Source organism: Tamandua tetradactyla, chromosome 2 (genome assembly GCF_023851605.1).
Source record: "Tamandua tetradactyla isolate mTamTet1 chromosome 2, mTamTet1.pri, whole genome shotgun sequence".
Classification (NCBI taxonomy): Eukaryota; Metazoa; Chordata; class Mammalia; order Pilosa; family Myrmecophagidae; genus Tamandua; species Tamandua tetradactyla.
The window spans coordinates 92188806-92214488 of NC_135328.1; the positions used below are offsets into that span (position 1 = coordinate 92188806).

The 25683-nt window shown below is 37.7% G+C and overlaps 1 protein-coding gene and 1 non-coding gene across 5 annotated transcripts in view; one reads left to right on the forward strand and one right to left on the reverse strand.

Moving 5' to 3' along the window:
• RIC1 (RIC1 partner of RAB6A GEF complex) overlaps positions 1-25683 on the reverse strand; it is a 241998-nt gene that overhangs the window by 19972 nt on the left and 196343 nt on the right. For all 4 annotated transcript variants that reach the window (XM_077148249.1, XM_077148250.1, XM_077148248.1 and 1 more), the window contains exons 18-23: positions 24556-24672; positions 23147-23875; positions 21426-21584; positions 21201-21337; positions 19309-19595; positions 18167-18355 (exon numbers count right to left, since the gene is read on the reverse strand). In XM_077148249.1, the coding sequence (XP_077004364.1) occupies positions 18167-18355; positions 19309-19595; positions 21201-21337; positions 21426-21584; positions 23147-23875; positions 24556-24672 (1618 nt within the window). The remainder of the gene's footprint in view (positions 1-18166; positions 18356-19308; positions 19596-21200; positions 21338-21425; positions 21585-23146; positions 23876-24555; positions 24673-25683) is intronic.
• On the forward strand, positions 14690-14880 carry LOC143675290 (U2 spliceosomal RNA). The gene has a single exon (XR_013171527.1). It is a non-coding gene; the product is annotated as a U2 spliceosomal RNA (small nuclear RNA).

The window sequence follows — 25683 nt, forward strand, 5'->3', positions numbered from 1 at the left end:
ACAATTGCCAAAAGATGGAAAAGTGCCCATCAACAGATAAGTGGATAAACAAATGGGGTATATACATATGATGGAATATTATGCAGCAGTAAGACAAAATGAAGTACTGAAGCATATGACAACGTGGAAGAACTCTAAAGACATAATGTTTAGTGAAATAAGTCAGACACAAATGGAGAGATACTGTTATGATTTCACTATCATGACTCTGGTAAAGGTAATCTCAGAGCTTACACTGTAGAATATAGCAGACCTAGAGGTACACAAAATATAGAGACAGAGGAAAGGCTATCCAAAGAGGTTGAATCTAAATGCAACAGAATGGGCAGAAGTGAACTAATTAGTGGGTTTGTAAGTTAATATTCCCATATTGAAGGTGAGTATGATTGAAAGGGGATGTACAGTGCCATGTATTCCACTGATTAATTCTACAATATAAGTTCTCACACGAATTATTTCAATGGTTTGATAGTGGGCAAAGAGTCTACAATAGTAGAGGGATATAGATGGAAAACTATGGTCAATAGTTAAAAAGGAAGACATCAACAGAATCACGGCCCTATAGAGGCAAGGAATTGGGTGGAAAGGTCAAGTGATAAGGAGTAGGGTTTTTTTTTTTTTTAGTATTTGTATTGACAAATCACACACATACTGTCCATAACGTGGTGTACAATCAGTGGTTCACAATATCATCACATAATTCTGTATTCATCACTAAAATCATTTTTAGAACATTTGCATCACTCCAGAAAAACAGAAAGAAAATATTCATACATCCTATATCACTTACCCCTCCTCTCACAATCTACTCAATTTATTTTATTCCTTGCCCCCCCCCATTGTTTTTTACTCATTTTTTTTCATCTGACCATAACCTGGATAAAAGGAGCATCAGACACAAGGTTTTCACAATCACAGTCACAATGTAAAAGCTGTATCTTTATACAATCATCTTCAAGAATCATAGCTTTGAGATTCAGAGAGAGCAGAGCAGAATGACATAGCCACAAAAAGCTGAAGTCCACCAGCCGGTGACCTTTGGAGATGATGAAGGAAAATGCCTCCCAGGGAGATTCATGAAACAGGAAGCCAGGAGAGAAAGTAGCAGATGATGCCTTGCTTGCCATGTGCCCTTCCAACCGAGAGAGAAACTATGACTGTGTTCGCTGTGTGCCTTTCCAGATGAGAGAGAAACCCTGAACTTCATCGGCCGTCTTGAACCAAGAATGTCCATTTAGTAGCCAAGTGGCTACGAACCTTGGAGAAACTCCCTGAAAGATTCAGCCAAGGAAGCCACAGTGACTACAGGGTTTTCATGAGTGCTGAGTATGCACCTACACCGAATGAACATATCATCCCTCAAGGACTCCTAGAGAATTCCATTAAAATCACTAATAAATCCCCCACGGTAATGCTGGCCAATTTGCACGCTGCCCTCTACAACTTTGATCAAGCACCAGGAAACGAACCCGGGTCTCTAGTATAACAGGCGAGAACTCTGCCACTGAGCCACTGTTAACCCTCTCTTTGTGGTTTTGATTCGCATTTCCCTGTTGGTTAATGATACTGGGCATCTTTACAAGTGCTTTTTAGCCATTTGTATATCTTCTTTGGAGAAGTGTCTTTTCAGATCTTTTGCCCATTTGCTAATTGGGTTGTCTTTTTGTTGCTGAGTTATATAGATCTAGTTTTGATATTACTAAATTTGACTACCTTTTTTCAAATTATATACATGCTATCTTCCTATTTATATTTTTTATTTCCTTTCAAAATAAAATGGAAATAAATTAATAATACATAGATTAATAATAAAAAAAAGAATCCTGGCTTCTGGAACACTGTTCAATAGTTTCAGATATCCCTCCAGTCACTCCAATGTACCATAAACTAAAAAGGAATATCTACATAATGCATAAGAATAATCCCCAGGATAACCTCTTGACTCTGTTTAAAATCTCTCAGCCATTGAAACTTTATTTTGTCTCATTTCTTTCTTCCTCCTTTCAGTCAAGAAGGCTTTCTCAATCCCATGACTCAGGGTCCTGGTTCATCCTGATGTTTCTGCCCCATGTTGCCAGGGAGATTTATGCCCCTCAGAATCATGTCCCACATAGGGGGGAGGGCAGCGAGTTCACCTGCTGAGTTGGCTTAGAAAGAGAGGCCACATCTGTGCAATAAGAGGTGCTCTTGGGGTGACTCTTAAGGCATAATTTTAAATAGGCTTACCTTGTCCTTTGTAGGAATAAGTTTCATAGGGTTGAACCCCAAGATCGAGGGTTCAGCCTATTGAGTGTTTATCCCCAGCACTTGTGAGAATATCAGGAATTCTCGAAATGGGGAAGTTGAGTATTCTTCCTTTCTCCCTTGCCCCCAAGGGAACTTCAGATTTGTTTCTTTATTAACTGCCCAAATTACTTTGGGATATATTGGGACATCACACTAACCTGGACAAGCCAACAAGATCTTATACCCTATTCAAGATTTTATGAACTTATGATGTTCAACTAAACTGACCATACAAGTTAAATTAGAAAGTGTACTACACAAAATATAAATTTTGCACCAAATAAAAATCTCTCCCTCTGGTCTCAATCAGAAGTTGAAGTTTTAAAATATGGATGCTATCACCCTTTACCCTACATTTTAATGTATCTTAGTCCTATCCAGATCAGCTTCATTCATGTCTCCAGCCAAAGCCTGATCACTTTTTCAACTTTTTAAGCAGTTCCTACATGGGGTAGTGCTGACTTTCCATAGCTTCAGAGCTCTAACTCTGAGTCTCAGGTATTACACAAATACCCAATGTTTCTGGGAACGACCAGGTAATATACAAACTGCAAAGTATCTCAGAATTTAAAAGTAACAGTTATAACTCCTGAGTATATATGACTGCTATAAGAGCTTACAATCTAGGACCCTTTACAATAGGCCCCAATCTGATAACTTATGTTAGTGATTTCAATTCACCAAGTTATTATATTATTGTTAGTCCATATGACTTAAGGCATGATAGCATTTTTTTGTTTCTGACATTTCATTCAACATTCAGTCCTTGAGGTTCATTCACCTAGCTGCAAACCTCACAACTTCATTCTCTCTTGCAGCTGCTCAGTAGCCTGCTGTATGTATACACCAGAGTTCCCCTATAAGGGGTAGTTTTGATTTGACAGAAGGTGATGTGTTTGCCAGTTGTCATTATGAACCATGAAAACAGTCTAAAATTGAGAGTACTGCTGACTGTATAACCAAGTGTTAAGACAGGTTTGTTTATTTTGGACATTATCCATAATGTATAATAGAGGGAAGGAACTGAAGGATACAATGATGGAGAAGCTGAATGGTGAACAGTAATACATTTATATGATGGAATATGGTGCAGCTACAAAAAGAAAAGACATTAAGAGGCACACAACGAATTGAATAAACCTTGGGGGCAATGTATTGTATAAAATAAGACAGAAACAAAAGAACAAAAAGGTAAGCCTTTTTTCAGAAAATACTTACAAGAAAATTGGAGCCTAGATGGTAGCCCTATAGCAGCCACATTTTAAAAAATATATATTATTGTAAAGCCTTAAGATAAAAACATACTTGGCATACATTCTATACGTGGTGTACAATCAAAGGCTCACAATATCATCACATAGTTGTGTATTCATCACTATGACCATTTTTGAACATTTGCATCACTCCAGCAAAAGAAGAAAAAAGAAAAAACTCATACATTCCAAGCCCCTTACCCCTCCCTCTCACTGATCACTAGTATTTCAATCTACTTTAACCTTTGTTTCCTCTATTATTTACTTATCCAAATTTTCTACTCATCTGTCCATACCATAGATAAAAGGAGCTTCAGATGCAAGGATTTCACAATCACACAGTCACATTTTAAAAGGTATATCATTACACAATCATCTTCAAGAAACACAGCTACTGGAACACAGCTCTACAGTTTCAGAAACTTCCCTCTAGCCATCCAATACACCAAAAACTACAAAGAGGATATCTATATAACGCATAAGAATAACTTCAGGATAACATCTTGACTTGGTTCGAAATTTCTCAGCCACTGACACTCTATTTTGTCTCATTTCTCTCGTCCCCCTTTTGGTCGGAGAAGGTTTTCTCAATCCCTTGATGCCAGGTCCCGGCTCATCCCAGGATTTCTGTCCCATGTTGCCAGGGAGATTTACACCCCTGGGAGTCATGTCCCACATAGAGGGGGAGGGCAGTGAGTTCATTTGCTGTGTCAGCTGAGAGAGAGAGAGAGAGAAGCCATATCTGTGCAACCAAAGAGGTTCTCTGGGAGTGACTCAGGCCTAATTTTAAGTAGGCTTTCCTTTGCAGGGGTAAGTTTCATAGGGGAAACCCCCAAAATTGAGGGCTTGGCCTATTGATTTGGTTGTTCCCACTGCTTGCAAGAATATCAGAAATTCTCCAAATGGGGAAGCTGACTATTTCCCCCTTTCCCCCCATTCCCGCAAGGGGACTTTGCAGATACTTCTTTATTCACTGTATAAATCACTCTGAGATTTATCAGGACATCGTACTAACCTGGCCAAACCAACAAAATCCCATGCCCTATTCAAGATTCTATGTACTTATGGTGCTCAATTAAACTGACCACACAAGTTAAATTAGGAAATATACTACACAAAATATAAATTTGGCACCAAATAAACATCTCTCCCTTTAATCTCACACAGAAGTTGTAGTTTTAAAATATGGTTGATACCATTCTTTACCCAATCTTCTGATATACCTTAGTCCTATCTAGATCAGCTTTATTCATATCTCTACTCAATGTCTGATCACATTTTCAACTATTTAAACTGTTCCTGTATGGGGTACTACTGACTTTCATAGCTTCAGAGCTCTAACTCTAAGTCTCAGGTGTCACATAAATACCCAAAGTTTCCGGGAAAGACCATGTTATATACAAACAGTTCAGTATCTGAGAATTTATAATTAACAGTTATACCTTCTGAATATACATGACTATAGCAGCCACATCTAACCTGAAATTGTAAGTGTATTTCTAGATTCTGAGATGCTGAGCTACATGTGTATCAGCTGGTATTTCCCTGGAACTTTGAATAACCCTGTGATACCTAAGATCCAGAAATGGAGTGCTACAGACCTGAAAGTTAGCATAGCCATATACAATAACAGTTAAAGAAACTGAAAAAGAGATCAGGCCTTTGTTAGTTTAAAACAACGCCAATCTGGCTGGGTCTAAGGTAAATTAGAATGCAGGATAAAAGATGATAGTGTATGTACTCTAGACCTCACCTACTGTATGAGACCAAAGGCAGACTGGTTTATCATGTCTGAAACCTAAATTTTCTGTTACAGACAATCTAAATCAACCTGTCTGGATAGCTCATTTAAACAATCCAAACTCCTGTGTTCTAGTTTGCTAGCTGCCAGAATGCAACACACCAGAGAAGGACTGGCTTTTAATAAAAGGGGATTTATTTTGTTGGTTCTTCAGAGGAAAGGCAGCTAACTTTCCACTGAGGTTCTTTCTTACGTGGAAGGCACAAGATGGTCTCTGCTGGTCTTCTCTCCAGGCCCCTGGTTCCAACAACTTTCCCCGGGGTGACTTCTTTCTGCATCTCCAAAGGCCTGGGCTGAGCTGCAAGTGCTGAGATGAGGAATGCCGAGTTTCTTAGGCTGTGCTACATTGCGTTCTCTCATTTAAACACCAGCCAATTAAGTCAAAGGTCACTCATTGCAGCAGACACGCCTCCTAGCTGACTGCAGATGTAATTAGCAACAGATGAGATTCACGTACCATTGGCTTGTGTCCGCAGCAACAGAACTAGGTATGCTCACCTGGCCAAGCTGACAACTGAATCTAACTAACACATCCTGGAATCCAGAGCAGGAACAAGACTTTATAATTCTATATAGATTAACGTAATGCTTGGATACATCCCCGACTATGGTGAGCTGATGATTAAAGAGTATTGGTAGAGTCCCTTGAGGGTCCAAGGGGAAAAAAGAGAAATATACATACACATACATACATATGTAAACTTTCTCATTTGGAAAAGCCTGGGTATCTCTCCCAAGAAAACAGGCGTAAGCACTTGATTATGAAGTTTGCCCTTATGAAATTTGTTTTTGTGGTGGAGAAGCTAAGACCATCTATAACAAGGACTAAGAGCTGCTTCCAGGAAATTTCTTTTGTTGCTCAGATATGGCTTCTCTCTAAGCCCAACTCTGCAAGGAAACTCATAACCCTCCCCATTTCAAAGGACATGACATCAGGGGTAAAAGTCAACCTGACAATGTGGGGCATGACTCCTCAGGATGAGTCTGACCCTGGCACCATGGGATAGACAATGCCTTCTGGACCCAAAGAAGGAAAAGATGTATGATAAAATAGGCCATCAGTGGCTAAGAGAGATCAAACAGAGTCAAGAGGTTATTCTGTAGGCTACTCGTCTTCAAGCTTCAATTAAGTAGTGCTAACTGGCATGGTTTGCTAAGCCCCAATCAACATCACTTCTGTTGACTCTTAAGAACACCTAGAGTTTTAACTGAGACTCTATAAAGGTTTCATGCATTAGGTTTACCTTCTTGGAATATATAATTCCCAGAGGGTTCCTAGTTCAGACAAATTCTGAAACCCAGAGGGACCAGCCCCCTGAATATCATCAATTAAGTTCATCCCCCTACCCTTTAGTGTTGACACCCCTTTCAACATGAGAAAGTCAGAATGGGAATTGTTCAAAGATCCCCATAGACTGGAAGGATTAAAGGAGGAGGAGGTATAACAGAGAAAATAGGATCTAACAAACAAATATGGCTGCTGAATCACTGTATTAACAGTTCTTCCAGCTTCCAGTGTTTTGGAGCATCTAGAAGGAAAAATCTTGAGATGGCAGAATGGAAGTCCATGACAAACTCTGGGATCTGTTCTGTAACTACTTTTTGAAGCATGCTTTGAAAATTATTGCTTTTTACATTCTTTGCTTTGTATATGTTATATTTCACAAGAAAAAAGTTTTAGAAAATAATCAGTAAATCATTATTCTAGTTTTATACACCAGTATTGTAAGCTTCTTCATGTATATTCATCACTGAGAAATGAATCTGTTCCTATTTACTGGAAACACAGGGTATCTGCACCTGTAAGGCTGGAGGTCAGACTTGGCCTCTAGAAAATTCACCAAGGTAATAAATGTGATCCCAGAAAGTCTTTCTTGATAGATAGCTTTTCATTTTCTCCCCAGCTGCTATGGATTGAATTGTGTTCCCCTAGAAGATATATTCAAGATCTAATCCTTGGTCCTATGAATGTGACCTATGTAGAAATAGGATCTTTGGAGATGTTATTAGTTAAGATGAAGTCAAACTGGAATAGGGTGGACTGTTAGTCCACAGAGAAAGAGACAGAAGGGAGAATACTATGGAATGCCAACAAACCACCAGAAGCTGAAAGAGGCACAGAACGGCTTCTTCCCTACAGACGTGGAAGACAGCTGGGCCTGCTGGCAACTTGATTTCAGACTTCTCTTCTCTAGGACCATGAGACAATAAATTTTTGTTGCTTAAGGCCAACTGGTTTATGGTATTTTGCTACAGCAGTCCTACAAAATTAAGAAACCAGCTAAAGACACTCCCTGCTGCATTGTGGTATGTTTTAAAGAGGAGAGGGCCTTTTTCTTATCTTGAAAGTTAGACAACTTCAATTTGGTCTTGACCATTTTTTCAGACTTTGAAAGTAAATGTTTAATCACTTATGTATTTCTGCAGTTTTTTAGGTACACATTGTATTGTTGAAATAAGTTTGCTAAAATGCAATTATTATATAATGCTTGATGATATATTCAAGCAAACTATTAACTACTTGATGTCTTTCTAAGTAAATTCAATTGTCAGGCAGGACGATGGATGGAAGTGAATATAAAATACTTGTGCCTTTATATGGAAGTTAGGTTCTTTCTCATGCGATAACTATCACATATTTCTTTCCTGGGTTTTAAATCCCCAGGTTAGTTATGAATGTTTATGGTAGGATTTTATGTTGAAGAAAACATTGGCTAGTACTGTGTGCCATTCCTCCTTATGTAAAAAGAATTTTCATTTTGGATTGAAACACTTTGTTAGTCATAGTAGTTCCAGTACAACCTGGCAGATTTGCATGAGATGCTGTTCTAGTTTGCTACCTGCTGGAATATACCATACCAGGAACAGAATGGCTTTTAAAAAGGGGAATTCAATAAGTTGCTAGTTTATAGTCCTAAGACCGAGAAAATGTCCCAATTAAAGCAAGTCTATAAAAATGTCTAGATTAAGGCACCAACAAGAGGTTACCTTCACTCAAGAAAGGCCTATGGGGCGGGCCATGGTGGCTCAGCAGGCAAGAATGCTCACTTGGCATGCCAGAGGACAGGTTCGATTCCCGGTGCCTGCCCATGTAAAAAAAAGATGGCCTATGAAGTTCAGGGTTTCTCTCTCAGCCATGTTCTCATATAGTGAACATGGTGATGTCTGCTAGTTTTCTCTCCAAGCTTCTTGTTTCATGAAGCTTCCCCAGAGGCATTTTACTTCTTCATTCCAAAGGTCTCTGGCTGGTGTGGATGCCCGTGGTTCTCTTGGTCTCTCACCGTTCTCAAAAACATTTTGGACTCTGTCCAAAATGTTTCCTCTTTTAAAGGATTCCAGTAAACTAATCAAGACCCACCTGGAATGGGTAGAGTCAAATCTCCCTCTAATCCAAAGTTAATACCCACATTTGGGCGAGCCACAGCTCTGTGGCGATAATCTAATCAAGCTCCCAGCCTACAGTGATGAATAGGGATTAAAAGAAATGGCTGCCTCCAAAAGATTGGATCAGGATTAATACATGGCTTTTTAGGGCATATAATCCTTTCATGCCAGCACAGATGCTATGTGCTTTTGAGATGTTATCATGCTGAAATGTATATGTTTATGAACTACTTGCTTCTCTTATAAACAGCAAACTGTCAAAACTAAAACTTAAAAAAAAATAGACAAACATACTAAATGCCCAATTAACAAATGGATAAAGGACTTGAATAGACATTTCCAAAAAGGAACTACAAACAGCTAAAAAGCAAATGAAAAAATGCTCAACATCACTAGCTATTAGGGAAATGCAAATCAAAGCCATAGTGAGATATCATTTCACACCTCTAAAAAGGCCACTAGATGGATAATGTGGAGAAACAGGAATACTCGTTCACTGCTGGTGGGTATGTAAAATGGTACAACTGTTGCGTAAGACAATTTGGCAGTTCCTCAAGAAGCTGAATATAGAATTGCTATACGTTCTAGCTATGCTGCTAGGTATATATCTAGAAGAACTGAAAGCAGGTACTTGAACACACATTTAAACATTGATGTTCACAGAGGCATTATTCATATTTGCCAAAAGATGCAACAACCCAGGTGACCCACAAACTGATGAATGGATAAGCAAAATGTGGCAAATACATACAAAGGAATATTATTCAGTTGTAAGAAGGAATGAAGCCCTGATTCATGCAGCAACGTGTAACTTGAGGACATTATATTAAGGAAATAAGTCAGTCACAAAAACACATTAATAATATGGTATGAGCTCACTGATAGGAACTAATTATAATATGTAAACTCAGACATAAAATATAGAATATAGATTACAGAATGAAGCTAAAGAACAGGGAGTGGTTGCTTAATATGTGCAGAATGTTTGGCTAGGTTGAAACCAAAGGACAAATATAATATGATCTCAATGATATGAACTGATTATAAGCAAAGCAGGGTCAAAATCTAGAAAACAGGTTAGCAGGGAATAGGATCTTTAAAGGGGAACTGATACTTAATTTGTGCAGAATTTCTACTTATGTTGATTGTAATGTATGGAAACGGACAGTGTTCATACTAGTACATTACTGCAGGTATAATTAACAGCACTGAATTATGTTGCTGAACGTGGCTGAAAGGAGAAGTTTTGGGTCATGTATGTTACAAGAAGGAAGTTACAAGATAAAACATGGGCCCACTTAACACATTGAACTCCACTGCAGATGATGGACTGTACAAATGTAAGAATAGTACAAATTTAAGAATGTTTTTCATAAATTACAACAAATGCATGTTACAAGGTATTAATAATAAGGCATTATACATGAAAAATACACCGAATGTAAACTATGGAATATAATTAACAGTACAGTAATATTTTTGAAGATAAAACATGGGACCATATAACACTGTGAACTCTGCTGCAGATGATAGACTGTACAAATGTAAGAATAGTGCAAATATAAGAATGGTTTTCATAAATTATAACAAATGCATGTTACAAGGTATTAATATAATAAGGTGTTTTAGGGGGAAAATACACCTAATGTAAACTATGGAATATAATTACAGTAATATTTTAAGATTCTTTTTAGGAATTGTAACAAAAGTACCACATTAATGCAAAGTGTCTATAATAGGGGGTATACGGAATGTTTTACATTACTTTTCTGTAAACCTACAACCTCTCTAATTAAAAAAAAAATAGTAATTTAAAAATTATGCCAAGTAAAGGAAACCACACACAAAGTACTATATATTATAATAATAATGTTATATAAAATGTAAATATAAATAAATCTATGGAGAAAAATTAGAGTAATGATTTTATGGGGATGGGGAAGGATAGAGGGATTAAGAGATGACTGGTAATAGATATGGGCTTATTCTTTTTCGAGTAATGAAAATGTTATAAAATTGACTGTGGTGGTAAAAGCCTGACTCTATGACTGTACTAAACACACTGATTGTACTCACTGGATGGAAAGTATGAGATATGAATATATCTCAACATAACAGCTTAAAAATAATGACATGGGACTTCTGGAATTTAAGTACAATAACTGAAATGAAAAATTAAATTCATTACAAGCGTTCAGCAACAGATTAAACTCACAGAAGAATGGATCAGAAGATAGGCTGAAAGTATGCAGCCTGAAGAATAGAGAAAAAAGAATAATGAGAAAGGATGAGAACCTCAGAGAAATGTGGGTCATGATTAAGCCCACAAACATAATTGTAATGAGAGGAGAGGAGAGAGAAAAGAGCAGAAAAAAGACTTAAAGAAGTAATGGCTCAAACCCCTCCTCCCCAAAATTTGGTGGGAAGATGCTGAATAGGAAGCTCCAGGAATTAGACCCTCCACCAGGACAACTATTAAACAGGCAGGAACTATGTTCAAATCAACTACTTTGAAACTCCAGAGTCCAGCAGAATATTGTACAACATCCAGGGAATAGTGTGAGCAAGAAGCTGGTTAATTATGGTAAATACCAGTAGATGCTCTCTTAGTAGCTGTGATTACCACCCCCGACCCATCCCCCACAACCACTCTTGCAGCAGGCAGCAGTGGGATTGGGCATAGCTTGCTGCTGTCAGAAACGGACACAAATAGTTAGTTCCCCAAGATCCGGTGGGAAAGGAAAGGGCCAGCTGATTGCTGAGGCCTGGTTCTGAGGGTGGCTGTGCTCAACCCACCCCAGATAAAAACAAGAAACTTAAAGGTGGTAGGCTTTCTCAGAGTTCTAAGATGAGGAACAAGACAAGGATGCCCGCTGTCACCACTGTTATTTAACACTGGAACTGAAGGAAGCGGGCAAGAAAAAGAAATAATAGGCATCCAAATTGCAGATGACATGATCATATGTACAGAAAATTGTGAAAAATCACAAAAAAGCTATTAGAAGCTAATAAATAAATTCAGAAAAGTGGCAGGGTTCAAGATCAGCACCTACATATCAGCAGTGTTTCTATACACAAATAATGAACAATTCTAAAAGGAAATTAAGAAAAAAATTCTATTTGCAACAGCAATTAAAATAATCAAATATCCAACCAAGGAATAAATTTAGCCAAGGACGTACAAGTCCTACAAACTACAAAATATTGCTAAGTAAACTGAAGAAGACCTAAATAAAAGGACCTTCCATCTTCATGGACTGGAAACGTAAATCTTGGTAAGACTGTCAATTCTTCCCCAAGCGACTTACAGATTCAAAGCAATTTCAACAAAATGCTAACAATCTTCTTTGCAGAATTGGAAAAGTCAATCCTCAAACTTACATGGAAGGAGAGATACACACCAGGAAGATGGCAGAATATGAATCTCCAGAAATCAGCCCCTCCAACAAAGCAACTATTGAACTGGCAGAAACTATCGAAATCAACCTCTTTGAAACTCCAGATTCTAGGGGAACACTGTGCAACACCCAGAGAGGAGCAGGAGGAAGAGGCTGGTAATTTGTGATAAAGACTAGCGAGTTTTACCCTCCCTACAGTAGCAGTTTTATCCTCCCTCTTCTCCCAGCCTCATGGCCAGCAGCTCATGGCACAGCTTGCTGGTGAGAAGATGGGACATAAAGAACTAGTCCTCAAAGCTCTATGAATGTATGGTCTGATTCCAGATCAGTACCTTTGGTCAGCTACTTTAGATGACTGGCCAGCTCTGAAGGTGGTCATTGTTCCAACAACCCTGGGATAAAGGCAGCAGAGAAATCTAAAGAGAAACCTTTCTCAAAACTACGGAAAACATTTAAAGGGCTGCACTGACTCCACAAATGTTTTATTATAGAAATACAACTTCAAAAGCCTTAGAAGAAGCTCCTAGTGCCCTTGCTGGGTCCTCCCCCAACTCCTGCACACCACAAAGAAAGCCAGTATGTGATCCCTCTCAGTTCCAGAGGGAGCACAGTGGCCCCTGAGTGTATATTGGGGTGCAGGCATGTCAATGCCAATATACTAGGTCTGAAAGAGTGAGCCCAGGAATCTGTCTCCAGTTTGTCCTCCCAGAGTTTGTCCTGAGGGCAGAGAAGCCACCTCAGACAAATGGGACAGTCTGATAAATAATTAAGTTGAAATGGTCTGGGACAAAGGACTACCTGCATTAAATCACTGGAAAGATGACCCAGGAGGAGCAGAAAGAGGACTGTTCCAAAGGAAACAGAGGGGTCTATCACTCAAACTCCTGTGGACTATAAATAAGGAATTAATGGGGCTTCTTGGTAGTACATGTCCAGGAGGAGAAGAAGGCTCAGATAAGATAGACAGAACCCTACATCCCCACATTTTGCCTCCTGGTTGATCTGCTTGATAGGTAGGCTAAACTCTGAAAATAGACCACCAGCCAAAGCAGACCCAATTTGCAAAGAGAGTAACAGGTGGTTTTTGCCTTGGTTTGTCTCTTTTGATTAGCTCCTGACATTCAAGAAAATCCCTATCATATTACTAGTTGGATTCAAACTTAAGGGGACAGTCCAGGGACTAAATCTATCTAAGATATTAAAATGCACAGTACGCAACAAAAGATTACAAGCAAAGAACGAAGAAATGATGGCCCATCCAAAGGAACAAGATAAAAATCCAGAATCCATCAACAGAGGACAAGACCCCAGAATTACTGGACAGAGACTTCAAAATACTGATCCTCAATATGCTCAAGAAGATAAAGGAAAACAAAGAGAAAGGAGCAAAGGATATGAAGAAAACAATAAGTGAACAATATGGTAATCTCTCCAAGGAATACTGGAGTTCAAGAACACAACAACCGAAATAAAAAATTCTCTCTAGATGCTTCAACAGCAAATTGGAGGTGGTAAAAGAATCGGTGAACTGGAAGAAAAGAGAACAGAAATTATTCAGGCTGAAGAGTAGAAAAATGAAAGAACAGAAAAGAATAAACATAGCCTAACAGACTTGTGGAACATTATCAAGCACACCAGTATAGGCATTTTGGGAGTCCAAGAAGGGGAAGAAAGAAAAAAAGGGGCAGAAGGAATATTTAAAGAAGGCAGAAAACTTCCCAAATTTAAAGAAAGACATGAATATGCACATTCAGGAATCCCAAAGAACCCCAAACAAGTAATTCAGAGAAGCACATGCAGACACACAGTAATTAAATTATCCAATGTCAAGTACATGGAGAGACTTCTGAAAGCTGCTGATATCAGGTAAGAAACACTTTAAGTCAAAAGCTGATATGAGGGACAAAGAGGGTCACTAAATAGTGATAAAGGGATCAATTCTACAAGAGAGCTTAACAATTATATATGCAGTAAAGAGCAGAGCCCCAAAATATATCAAGCAAACACTGATAGATTTGAAAGGGGAAATAGATGGTTCTACATTAATAGCAGGAGATTTCAATACACTACTTAAATAATGGATAGGACATCTAGACAGAAGATCAATTATCTTACTGCTATTAAATAATAAGAACAAGCAAACTCATGGAGTCAGAATCTAGAATACAAGTTACCTGGAGGTGGGGCATGAGTAGGGAATAAGGAATAAGGCTTAAAATGTACATAGCCTCTATTTGGGATGATGGAAAAGTTTTGGTAATCGATGGTAGTGACAGCAGCACAATTATGTTCTGAAAATAATTAAGGGCACTTAATTATATATTTGAATGTGATTAAAAGGGAGAATTTTAGGTTATATATATATATATATGTTACTAGAATAAATTGTTTTAAAAATCTATTCACAACACAGGAAACCCTAAGTACAATTGTAAAAATGTGTGTTCATCCATTTAAACAAATAGACCATGCGATGTAACGTGTTAATATGGTGGTACATGAGACCACCCTCTATTCAATGCATTATTTTTCTGTAAACTCACTTCTCTAATTAAAAAATTTTAAAGATCGCTTCTTGGCCTTTTGGCTAAGATCAAGTGTAGTATCTGTTCTTATCAGTTTAATATCTGATATGTCCTTTATCCGAGGACAATATATTAAATGGATTTTTGGAATTAGGAGATGGAATAGGAGCTTGCTCCATCCACTCCACGCATCGACCTGGTATTGCAGTACTTCCAGGAACGGTGCACCCCATCTTGGGGGAACAATAAATGTATAAAGCCAAAAAAAAATTTTTTTTAAAGACGTCCCAAATTTGATGAAAAACATGCATCTACACATCCAAGAAGTTCAACAAACCTCACGCAGAATAAACAGAAAGAGATTCACCCCAGATACATCATATTTTACTATGGCTAAAGAAAACACTGTGAAAATATAAAGAGACTAACAACTCATCACATACAAGAGAACTCCAAAAATATTAACTGTTGCCTTTTCATCAGTTGACATATGCAAAGTGCTGAAAGAATAAAAACTGTCAGCCAAGAATACTATATCCAGCAAAATTACCTTCCAAAATAAAGGAGAAATTAAGACATTCCCAGATGAACAAAAACTAAGAGAAATCTTTGCTAGCAGATCCCACTTACAAGAAATACTAAAGGAAGTTTTCACTGAAAGCAAATGACCCCACACAGTAATCAGAATTCAAACAAAGAGCACCAGTAAAAGAAATTATGCAATTATACAAAGACAGAATTAATGCATATTTTTCTTATTCTCTTAACAGACTTAAGAAGCAACTGTATAAAAACAGTATCTATCTATCTATAATTGTGTTGTTGGGCTTAGATCAAATAGATATATAATATATTTGACAGTAAAAGCACAAAGGTTGGTGGGAAAAAGCTATTTTGGAATAAGGAAATGACACCAGAAGATAACAAACTCTATAAATATACACTTACATATACTTGCACCTTTCTTCTCTTAGCCTCTTTAATAGACTTAAATTTATACAAAGTAATAATTATAACACTGTATTCTTGGGTTTGTAACATATACAGATATAATATGTATAAGAATAACAGCATAAAAAGGGGTAAGAGGGAATAGAGGTATATAGGAATAACATTTTTATATTTCACTGGAATTAAGTAAGACTAAGTCTGAAGTAAATTCTGATAAATTAAGGTGTATATGGTAAACCCTACAGCAACTGCTAAGAAATTAACTTGAAAAAATATAATGAAAACAACTCGTAATACCTACATCTTATTTGGAAATATGAAGGTGTGCTGGTTTGAAATGATGTATGTACCCTAGAAAAGCCATATTTTAATCCTAATCCCATTTTGTAAAGGCAGCCGTTTCTTCTAATCCCTATTCAGCATTGTATGTTTGAAACTGTAATTAGATCATCTCCCTGGAGATGTGATGTAATCAAGAGTGGTTGTTAAACTGGATTAGGTGATGACATGTCTGCACCCATTTGGGTGGGTCTTGATTAGTTTCTGAAGTCCTATAAGAGAGGAAACATTTTGGAGAATGAGAGACTCAGAGAGAGCAGAGCAGAACAACACAGCCATGACAAGCAGAAGTCCACCAGCCAGTGACCTTTGGAAACGAAGAAGGAAAATGCCTCCCAGGGAGCTTCATGAAACAGGAAGCCAGGAGAAGCTAGCAGATGACGCCGTGTTCGCCATGTGCCCTTCCAGCTGAGAGAGAAACCCTGACTGTGTCTGCCATGTGCCTTCTCACTTGAGAGAGAAACCCTGAACTTCATTAGCCTTCTTGAACCAAGGTATCTTTCCCTGGATGGATGCCTTAGATCGGACATTTCTATAGACTTGTTTTAATTGGGACATTTTCTAGGCCTTGGAACTGTAAACTAGCATCTGATTAAATTCCCATTTTTAAAAGCCACTCTGTTTCTCGTGTATTGCATTCTGGCAGCTAGCAAACTAGAAAAGAAGGTAAATAGATGACAGCTGAAAGTGGTGAAAACTGATTACCTCTGTGGAATGAGAATCAGAGTTGGGAAGGAAAGTAGTGGAACAGGAACAACTCTTTTTTTTAATAAACTGTGTAAAATTATTTGACTGTTAAATTATGTACATATATAATTTGATAAAAATTAAAATAAAAAATCATTACTAATAGATTAAGGGCTTCTATAATCATATAGTTTAAGTTTCTGCTGTTCGTTTTTAGCACAAACCCAGAAGAATGCAAACAGCATTCTACTCTAGAATATTTATTAGTGGTAGAGCTCCACAAAAAAAAAATTACCAGTTTCTCAGCTAAGAAGAGGATCTCTAGTTTGTAACATTTGAACTTGGTGGTTCCTCTGAGGATTAATTACTAGGCTGGTGAGGGTGTGGCTTTGGTGTCACATATCTGGTTCAAATTCAGAGAGAGCTGTTACTTAATCTCTAACCTAGTTTCCTCATCTCTAAAATGGGGATAATGATATCTTCATGGCAAACTTTTTCAAAGAATTAAAAGGGGTATGGTGCATAGTAAATACGCCATAGGGTGGTCTCTATCATCACTATTACAATTATGTATTCTATCTTGAAAACCCCTTTTCCTCCTTTAGAGTAGAGGTCAACAAAATATTTCTGTAAAGGACCAGAAAGTAAATAATTTAGGCTTTGAGGGCCATACAGTCTGTTGAAATTATTCATTGTGATAGCAGGCAAAGACTATATGTTAACATAGGGGTTTAGTCGTATTATCTACAAAATCAGGCTTGGCCCACTGGCTGTAGTTTGCAGACCCGTACACTTTTATTCGAGTATTTTATTCACCAAATTTGCAGATTTTGCTTTCCTACTCTCTAAGTCCTTATATGGACCTCTTGACTGGGCCTACTTTGTTGCCGGGAGTTCAAGGCTCCAAGGACACAACTCCTGAGGGGTATCACTGACCAAACTTTACCAAGTTTCAGCATATTTGCAGAGACTGCTTCCTGATTACTCCAGCAACTTTCAGGGCTTCTCTGGTAACTACGTCAAGCCCTTTCAAAGCGAGTCCAAGTGCTTGGTGTGGTGTCTGCTCCTGCTTTTACCTCTTCCATCACTCTGCCACACTCAATCCCAATCATATGGTTTTAGGCAGAATTAATGAGTTTCAACATGCTTTTTTGGAATGACTGATGATCTCTGGCTAAGTCAAGGAGCAATAGTTTTTCTTTGTTTATGAATATTTTCCATTCCCAGTACAGGGACATAAGAAATAAAATGTCTTTATGCACAGGAAACACTAGAGAAAAAAGGTAGTTAATAGAAAGGACGTTCTTTTCCTGGAGATTTATCATGGAGTCGTGTCTATCTAAAATACTTATGGCAAAGTATAGACAAGGCCAATTTGTCCTTGCTCTAGACACAGGTCACCTCTCTAGCAGATATTAATGGCTAATCCTCAAGGACACATTTTGAAAGAAAAGCATGAAACCCTTACTTCTGAAATACCACTGCACATGAGCTTTCTTCCAAAGGAAATGAAGAACAGCTAGGACATAAAGTAACTTTTACCTTTATTAAATAAAGGTGACAGGAAGGCATCTTGCATTTGTGGTCCATGGGATGAGGCCGAGTCTATCTCATGATGAGTGGGGCCAATGTTGCCGAGCCAGCTCTGACTTCGTTGGACATTAGAGACTCCAGTATCCATTTCAAGATTTAAAAAAGGATTGGCTGATTGAGACTTTAATAGCTGCTCTCCTATTGCATAGGTTTAAAAAGAAATGGGGGGAGAAATTCAAGATATGCATATTGCCATTTCCAATTCAGTATTTTCAGCCTTCCCCCCACCAAAACTGGTTGTTCAAAGAGAATTACTGTCCTACACTGTATCATCCACACATAATCTAGAGATGTGGCATTTTAACAGAATAGACTGACCACATAATGCCATCTAATAGTCATCATATGTCATTTTACATCTTCTTAGAATTAAGTAAAAACTTTACTAGATCTTTTAAGTATTTACCTTATTTCTTCAGAATACATGAAGTTTCCAAATATAACAAAAGTTTCATAAATAATATTAATTATGGTAGTCTTCTGAAAAAGACCTGAACTAAAAAATTTTATTCCTTTTTTCACTGAAAAAAAGTTTCACACTACCCACTGACAGTCTAGAAAATGTCCCAAGTTCACAAAGTTGCATTATTACCATATCCCTGGAATGACTCCTTTCAGGTAAATCACAATGAGTTATTTTGAGATCTATGATCAACCATTACTGAAATCCTTCCTATAACAAGATAAGTGTGGCAGCTTTTATATTTAGCAAATCTCAATTTGTTGATTATCTGTGATAAGAACATCTGGATATATGGGTTAGACTTCAAGTTCATAAGACTTAGAGACATAGGTTATATATATTTTTATATCCTTGATCAAATGGTGAGTTCTAAATGATATAGAAAAGCTGGCCTTTCATCTGCTCCTGAATTTGGAATGAAGAGACTTCCCTGTCTAACTCCCCAACTAACAACAAATTGTCTAAATACCTGGAATAAAGTACAATTCTTGGGTGGTGCAACAGTGGTGCAGTGGAAGAATTCTCACCTGACATATCGGAGAATTGGGTTTGATTCCTGGAGCCTGTCCATGCCAAAAAAAAAAAAAATACAATTCTCCTTATACAAATAACAGCAGTTCTACATTACCTGTTCGGTATTTTCCATTCTTGAAAGGAGAACTGATAGAAGAAGCTGGGATGATGGGAAGTGGCCATAGAAAATCTTTGTGAAGTCTCTTAAGGGCTAAAACAAAGTTGTCCACCCGGGCAGCTCGTGTACGTTCCTTGCACAGCCAACTAATCAGTTCAAAGCCCAGCTGGGCTGCAAAGCAGCCAAGGTCCTTTAGCCGCACTTCTTCCAATAGGCGCCGAGCATGTCTCCAGAGCATCATATCAATATACATGTTCTCAGCACAGTCACTGTCTCTGCTCCATCTATAAGTGGGAACACAAGAAAGTGGTGGAACAATCTTTACTGGAGGACTTCATATACTTTTGTGCGGTAGCACTGATAAAGCTGACAAGAAGGTTAGAGATCCAAGATCAAACTATGATACCTGAAACACAGTAGGCTCTTAAAACTATATTTGTAGAATGAATGCATAGAATAGGAAAAAAACAGAAGACAAAAAAAAAAAAAAAAAGCCAGATCTAGGGGAAAGGGCAATGACTGGATGAAGGAAATAAGTGGAGCAAATAAATGTACTTGAAAAGACCAATTAAAAGAGGGAAGAATATTGGATCAAAGAAACTGAAGAAAGAGAAGCAAAGTGAAATGAAATTTCTAAATGTGAGTTATGGAGACCTGTGAAACTAAAACTGATTTTTAAAAATTAATGACATGACTAAATATTATCCCTTAGTCAGATGAGCAGATATGGGGTAATCGGCACGTCATGTGCTTTCAGTTGAGAGGCAAGGTAGTGCAGTGGTAAAAACCTAGTCTCTGGAGCAGGACAGCTGGATTCAGATTCTGGTTTTGCCACTTGTTAGTTATGGAACCACAGGCAAGCTTCTTTGTTTTTCTGGGCCTCTGCTTCTTCTGTAAAACGTGGATAACAGTATTCAACCTCACTACAGAGCTGTTGTAAGGAAAAATGACCCAATACGTGCAAATGTTAAGAATGGTACATGGCACATAATGAAGGCTTAGTGATTATTAGTCAATATTTCTGTTAATAATTATCAACCAATTTCACTGTGAAGCTACTAGTGGCCTGACAACTGTTTACAGACCACCATGGTTGCATTTTACATGATAATGAGTGTTTCTGTGTGTTAGTATGTTGGAAGTTAATGGCCGGTAATAGAGAAAGTAGTTAAACATCACAATAAAAAATACTGAACAAGATACTACTATGTGCCAGGAACTATAGTGAGTACAAACAGAATACAAAAAAAAGATTTAAGGAAGGGAAATAAATAAGAGACAACAACATGAAACAAGATGGGCAGAAATATGACCTCATAAACTAGAGACAATTTTAACTTTATAATATGCAATTTGAGTTCACAATTTCCCTACAAGAAATAATAACCCATCTGTGGATAATGCAGGCTATGGTCTCCAGGATATGCTTTCTCTTGGCTTTCCTACTGTTACATGACTATTTCAATTAAGAGTTACAGGAGAGTCAAATGAATGAGCACCAAAATTTTAGTTTTGGTTAAGAAATATTAATTGAAAGAAGAGTACATTTATTGCTCCTTGAAAAAAGTTTTTGCATTATCTGCAGATTTATTTCTCTTCCTTTTTTTCCTCAGTCTTCTGTTATTCAGGGTTAAGTAAGTAGCACTGAGAGCAGGTATGCTAAGACCTACTCTAGTACCAAGAGGCAAAACCTGTACAAAGAGTAATAGGCATGAACTTGGGGGGAAGAAAAAAATGAAGCTCTTATGGGGTTTCTATGCCTTTGGGGATGGAAAAAGGAACTACAATTGGATCCAATAGCTGTTCCCATAAAACTAATTTTACAGATGCCCTGAAATGTAAAGTTCATAAAACATCCAAATGGCAGTGATGATTCTCTATTTTTTTACCTTTTCCCAGAAGGGCCAGATGGCATACTTAGTGTTTTCTGTAAGCTAAATTTACTAGCAGGAACATTCTCAGCGGACTGGGATAAACTGATGCTTCGATTCCTGAAGAACTCAAATCCACCACTTGAACTGGGTTCCTACGATTACAAAGAAAGTACAGTATGGTTAGAGAAAGATACCATGCAGGGGTATGGCCCAGAGAAACTGTGTAATTCTGCAACTAACCTGAGTTGTAGGTGTGGGTGGAGGTGTTTCAGATTCTCCAGAGCCAATGGCTTTAAGAAATCTAATCATGTGTCGACATAGGTCCCACTTGCCTTGTTCCAGTGCTGTACTGAATAGTAGAGTGGCATGTTGCCTACTTACTGCTGGGACCTCCATATTCTACAAAAACAACCAAGGAAGACAGCACTCTTTTTATATTTCACATGATTTGGGAGGAAATGGGCACTTCTTTACCTCCACAATTCCTTAAATCCAGAGAAGGAACCAGCAGCTACAATATTATAAGAAATAGTTTAACACTAAGATTAAAAAGACCATTAAAAGTACCATGTAAGGGGCAGGCCACGGTGACCTGGGTTCGATTCCCGGTGCCTGCCCATGTAAAAAAAAAAAAAACAAAGTACCATATAAGGGAGAGAGAGGCAAGTACACCCTTTCTTCATGCCAGATACCATCTTAAGCACATTACATGCTTTATTTCATGTAATTCTCTCAGTGCTTGCAAAACAGGCATATGATTCCTCTTTTACAGATGAGGAAACTAAGTTAACTTGCTAAAGATCAGCAGAAAAGCAAGAATATAAATCTAGATCTGTCCAACTCTAAAAAAAGCTCACGTACTGTCTTCTGGGGCAAAGTTTTCTGAGAATATGACCAAAAAATTTTTGCTTTGGGCAATGGGAAGTAGAAATACTATATATTCAGCACCCTCATAATTTTATCACAAATCTAGCCTTACTCCCTACACTGGTCTTCAAGGAAGGTCCCAAATAGACAAGTTTTAATTGTAATAATTATCTGACAAGCCATAGCAACTCAGGAAATCTACTAAAAGAAAAGTTTCTAATATTATTGCTAAGAAGATTATTGAAAGTCTAGGGAGGAACCTAAAACACAACAGCTGTATTTTATTCTATTTTCATAATTTTTGTGGCTTTTTCTTTAACTCTTGCTAAAGAATCACAGAATCACAGGACCATCTAAGATTTTGCTTGAATATCTCCTCTGGCTTTAATCAGTTGTCATGCAGCAAATAAGGAAGTATGCTTCAGGTAGAGTTTCAAATTGTATGGTTAGCCAAGTTTATGGTCAGCTTCTTTTATCCATGAAAATAATTTAGCAAAAATTAAAAAAAAACCTTTAACAATAGCCTATCAAATCCTTATCAGACTGATAGGAACAAATGATCAAGATCTTTCCTGCTATATATAATGAAACAAAATTTCAGGAGTCTCAAAGAATCCATTATTTTGAGGGAAATCATGTACTCTTGAGGCTCATTACTGTGGCAGGTCTGAGTTTTCCCAGCTGGCTATGAGGAGTCTAATGTAAGAAAGGCACTCTGCTATGACCCACATTCTAATACAAATCCTCTCAGCAATTCTACCTAGGAAGAAAACAAATCTATTAGTGTGGGGATTTAGATAAACCTACTAATAAGAAAAATAATAGCTTATTCCCACTCTGAATGTTATCTTTAATTTATTTTAGGTCTACTGAGGGAGAGATAGGATTTTAAAAACCTGATAATCTTACTTTGTGACATTCAAAGAAATCTTCTACTGTCATTTGACAAGACTTATGTTCTTCAACACATAAACTGAAGAGAAAACATGTCTGTATTAGTTCCTTAAGTACAATCACAGTGCCAACACAGGACACTTCTTTTTTTTAAGTTAAGCTCATTAATTCTTATCCCTTTATAAGAAGAGAATTTTTACCTGTAAGATAATAAGGTAAGAGGCAGCTGTGTCCAAATCCTGAGCCATCAAACATTCTTCAAACAAGTCCTTAGGGTTTCCAACAGCTGCAAAAAGATAATTCCACAAGGCATATTCAGTCTTCCTGGCACAATGGACAACTGTCTGTAGGAAGAGGGGGAACTCAGTGATAAATTTTGCCACAGTGGGAAGGAGAGGGTCGGGAATGGGCTCCCGTGAGGTAGCTTCTTCTTCCAGAACTTCATGGAGCATGAGTTCCAACACATGAGGGAAGTAAGGTAATGCAGCACAGGACTGGGCTAAAAGCAAAGCCTGCTCCCCAAGGTTCCTGACCAGAAGCTGGCGCAGAATGTGGTGGAGGTAGATCTGGGAGGTTCTTTCCACAACACAGAAAGGGAAAAGCACTTCCAGCTGTTCCCTACCACTGTTCCGAGTATACAAAGAGTCATACAGTAAAGTGTCATTGACAGCACCAAGGACTAATGCGTCTTCAAACAGAACAGCCAGGGGGTAAATGTTGATGTGGAAAGGCAGCATGATCCGTTGGGACAAGAAGGAATGGGGTTTGCGATGATCCCTAGGGAAGAGTGGGAGCCAAACTTTCATTCCTGCACCACCACAGCTCAGCCAGAGTGCCTCCAGAAGGTGACGTTTTTGTTTATTAGCTCGACAGGTAGTCCAGACATTTTCCACAGATTGGGCTAGTACAACAGGAGGACAGAAAGGCAGCTAGAAGAGGAGAGACAACAATCAGGTTTTTGTCATCTATTAAGTTCCTAGGTACTAGTACTAAGTCTTTCAAAATAATGCAACAACTCCTTGGTGAATTAAGAGGAACCTATTTAGAATCAGAGGTAATAAAAGTACCTTGCCTTTCGAAGCATCTACATTCAAATCTTAAAATAAAACCAAAACAAAACCAATTTCACTAGTTCATCCTTATTTTCCCATTAGAACTGGCAAATACTAACACCTAAGTAGTTATATCTGGAGTAAGGAACAATTATTATAATATTAGGCCCTAATCATTCTTCAAAAATACACTCTCGGGCGGGCCGCGGTGGCTCAGCGGGCAAGAGTGCTTGCCTGCTATGCTGGAGGGCCCCGGTTCGATTCCCGGCCCCAAGCCCATGTAAAAAACAAACAAACAAACAAAATATAATAAAATAAGAAAATGTTTAAGAGGTTTCCCTTTCTTCCTCCCTTCCTTCCTTCTATCCTTCCTTCCTTCTCTGTCTTTAAAAAAAAAAAAAAAAAAAAAATACACTCTCATATCCAGAGTCTTACGACTAATTTTACATACTTTCTTTATCTCCAAAATCACAAAACACTCTTCTCTCAAATTCTTTTATTCCACCATTCTAATCTCATTTCATCTTAATGTTCTAAATGATGTGCACTTTACTCACCGGCTTTCTTTGGTTAGGGTTACAGTTCTTCTCCCGGATTTGAGGGCCTGATCTGTCCCTCTGCATCATGATGAGCTGTCCTGCAAGATTTAGCATAATACTCTCTGCATCACGAGCCTGAAAGAAAAATAAATTTGATTCACTCTAATTTATAGATAAGTCTTCATCACCCCTACCCCCCAATCCGTAAAGTTTATTGGTTAAACAACCAACAATATTCATTGAAGATAGCTACATGCAGGTCCTGTGGGAATACAAGGAGTTTTCTAGTTGGAGTGGAACAAAGCTTAGCATATAAAGCAACTGCTGAACAATACAAGTGAATATAAAATTGAGGGCAGAATTGAATGCTATTGGAAAAACTAGAAAGACTTCAAAAGTTTATAAAAATAAGAGATCACTGAAAGCTAAGACAGCTAAGAAAGATTTAAACAATGAGGTCAAACTTGAAAGGGGAAGGGAAAAGGTTAATACTATAATAGTTAAAGAATGCAACATAAATGAAGACATGGAGATGGGGCAGAATAATTTTATTGGGTAAGAGCAATCTGGTTAGACTAGGGTTATGAAAACAAAGCTGGGTGGCATCAGATTTTCAAGCATGTCTTGGAAAGTTAGGAGAAAGGCTAGCAGGAAATAAACCACTACCTTAAGGTTTCTGAATAAGGAAGTTATTAAAAAATCTGAGTTACTCAGGATGAATTACCAAGAAGAAACAGACATCATTTTTTAAATGGAAAATTTCAATCAAAACCCCAAAGTAGAAGGCCTAATATAATAATTTCCTATTGAACTTTAGCACCCAGCTAAAACAATTATGCACATTATATTTTCAATTGTAAAGAGGAAAAGCACTTTGATTAAAAAAAAAAAAAAAAGAACTTACTGATAACCTAGATATGAAGGGCAGGAAAAAAAAAGACAGCTGAATCAAAAGTGATTTTCAAGGTACAGAATCCTGGTGATATGCTAAAGAAGTTGATGCTACTCTTCTATAGAAGTTGTAAAGAGAAAACAGTTTAGGGATGGGGAAACAGCAGTTTCATTTTTTTAACCAAAAATTTGAAAGAACCTTAAGGCTTTCAAGCAAAAATGTCATGAGAGATGACTGAACCAGAGTTAAAAATG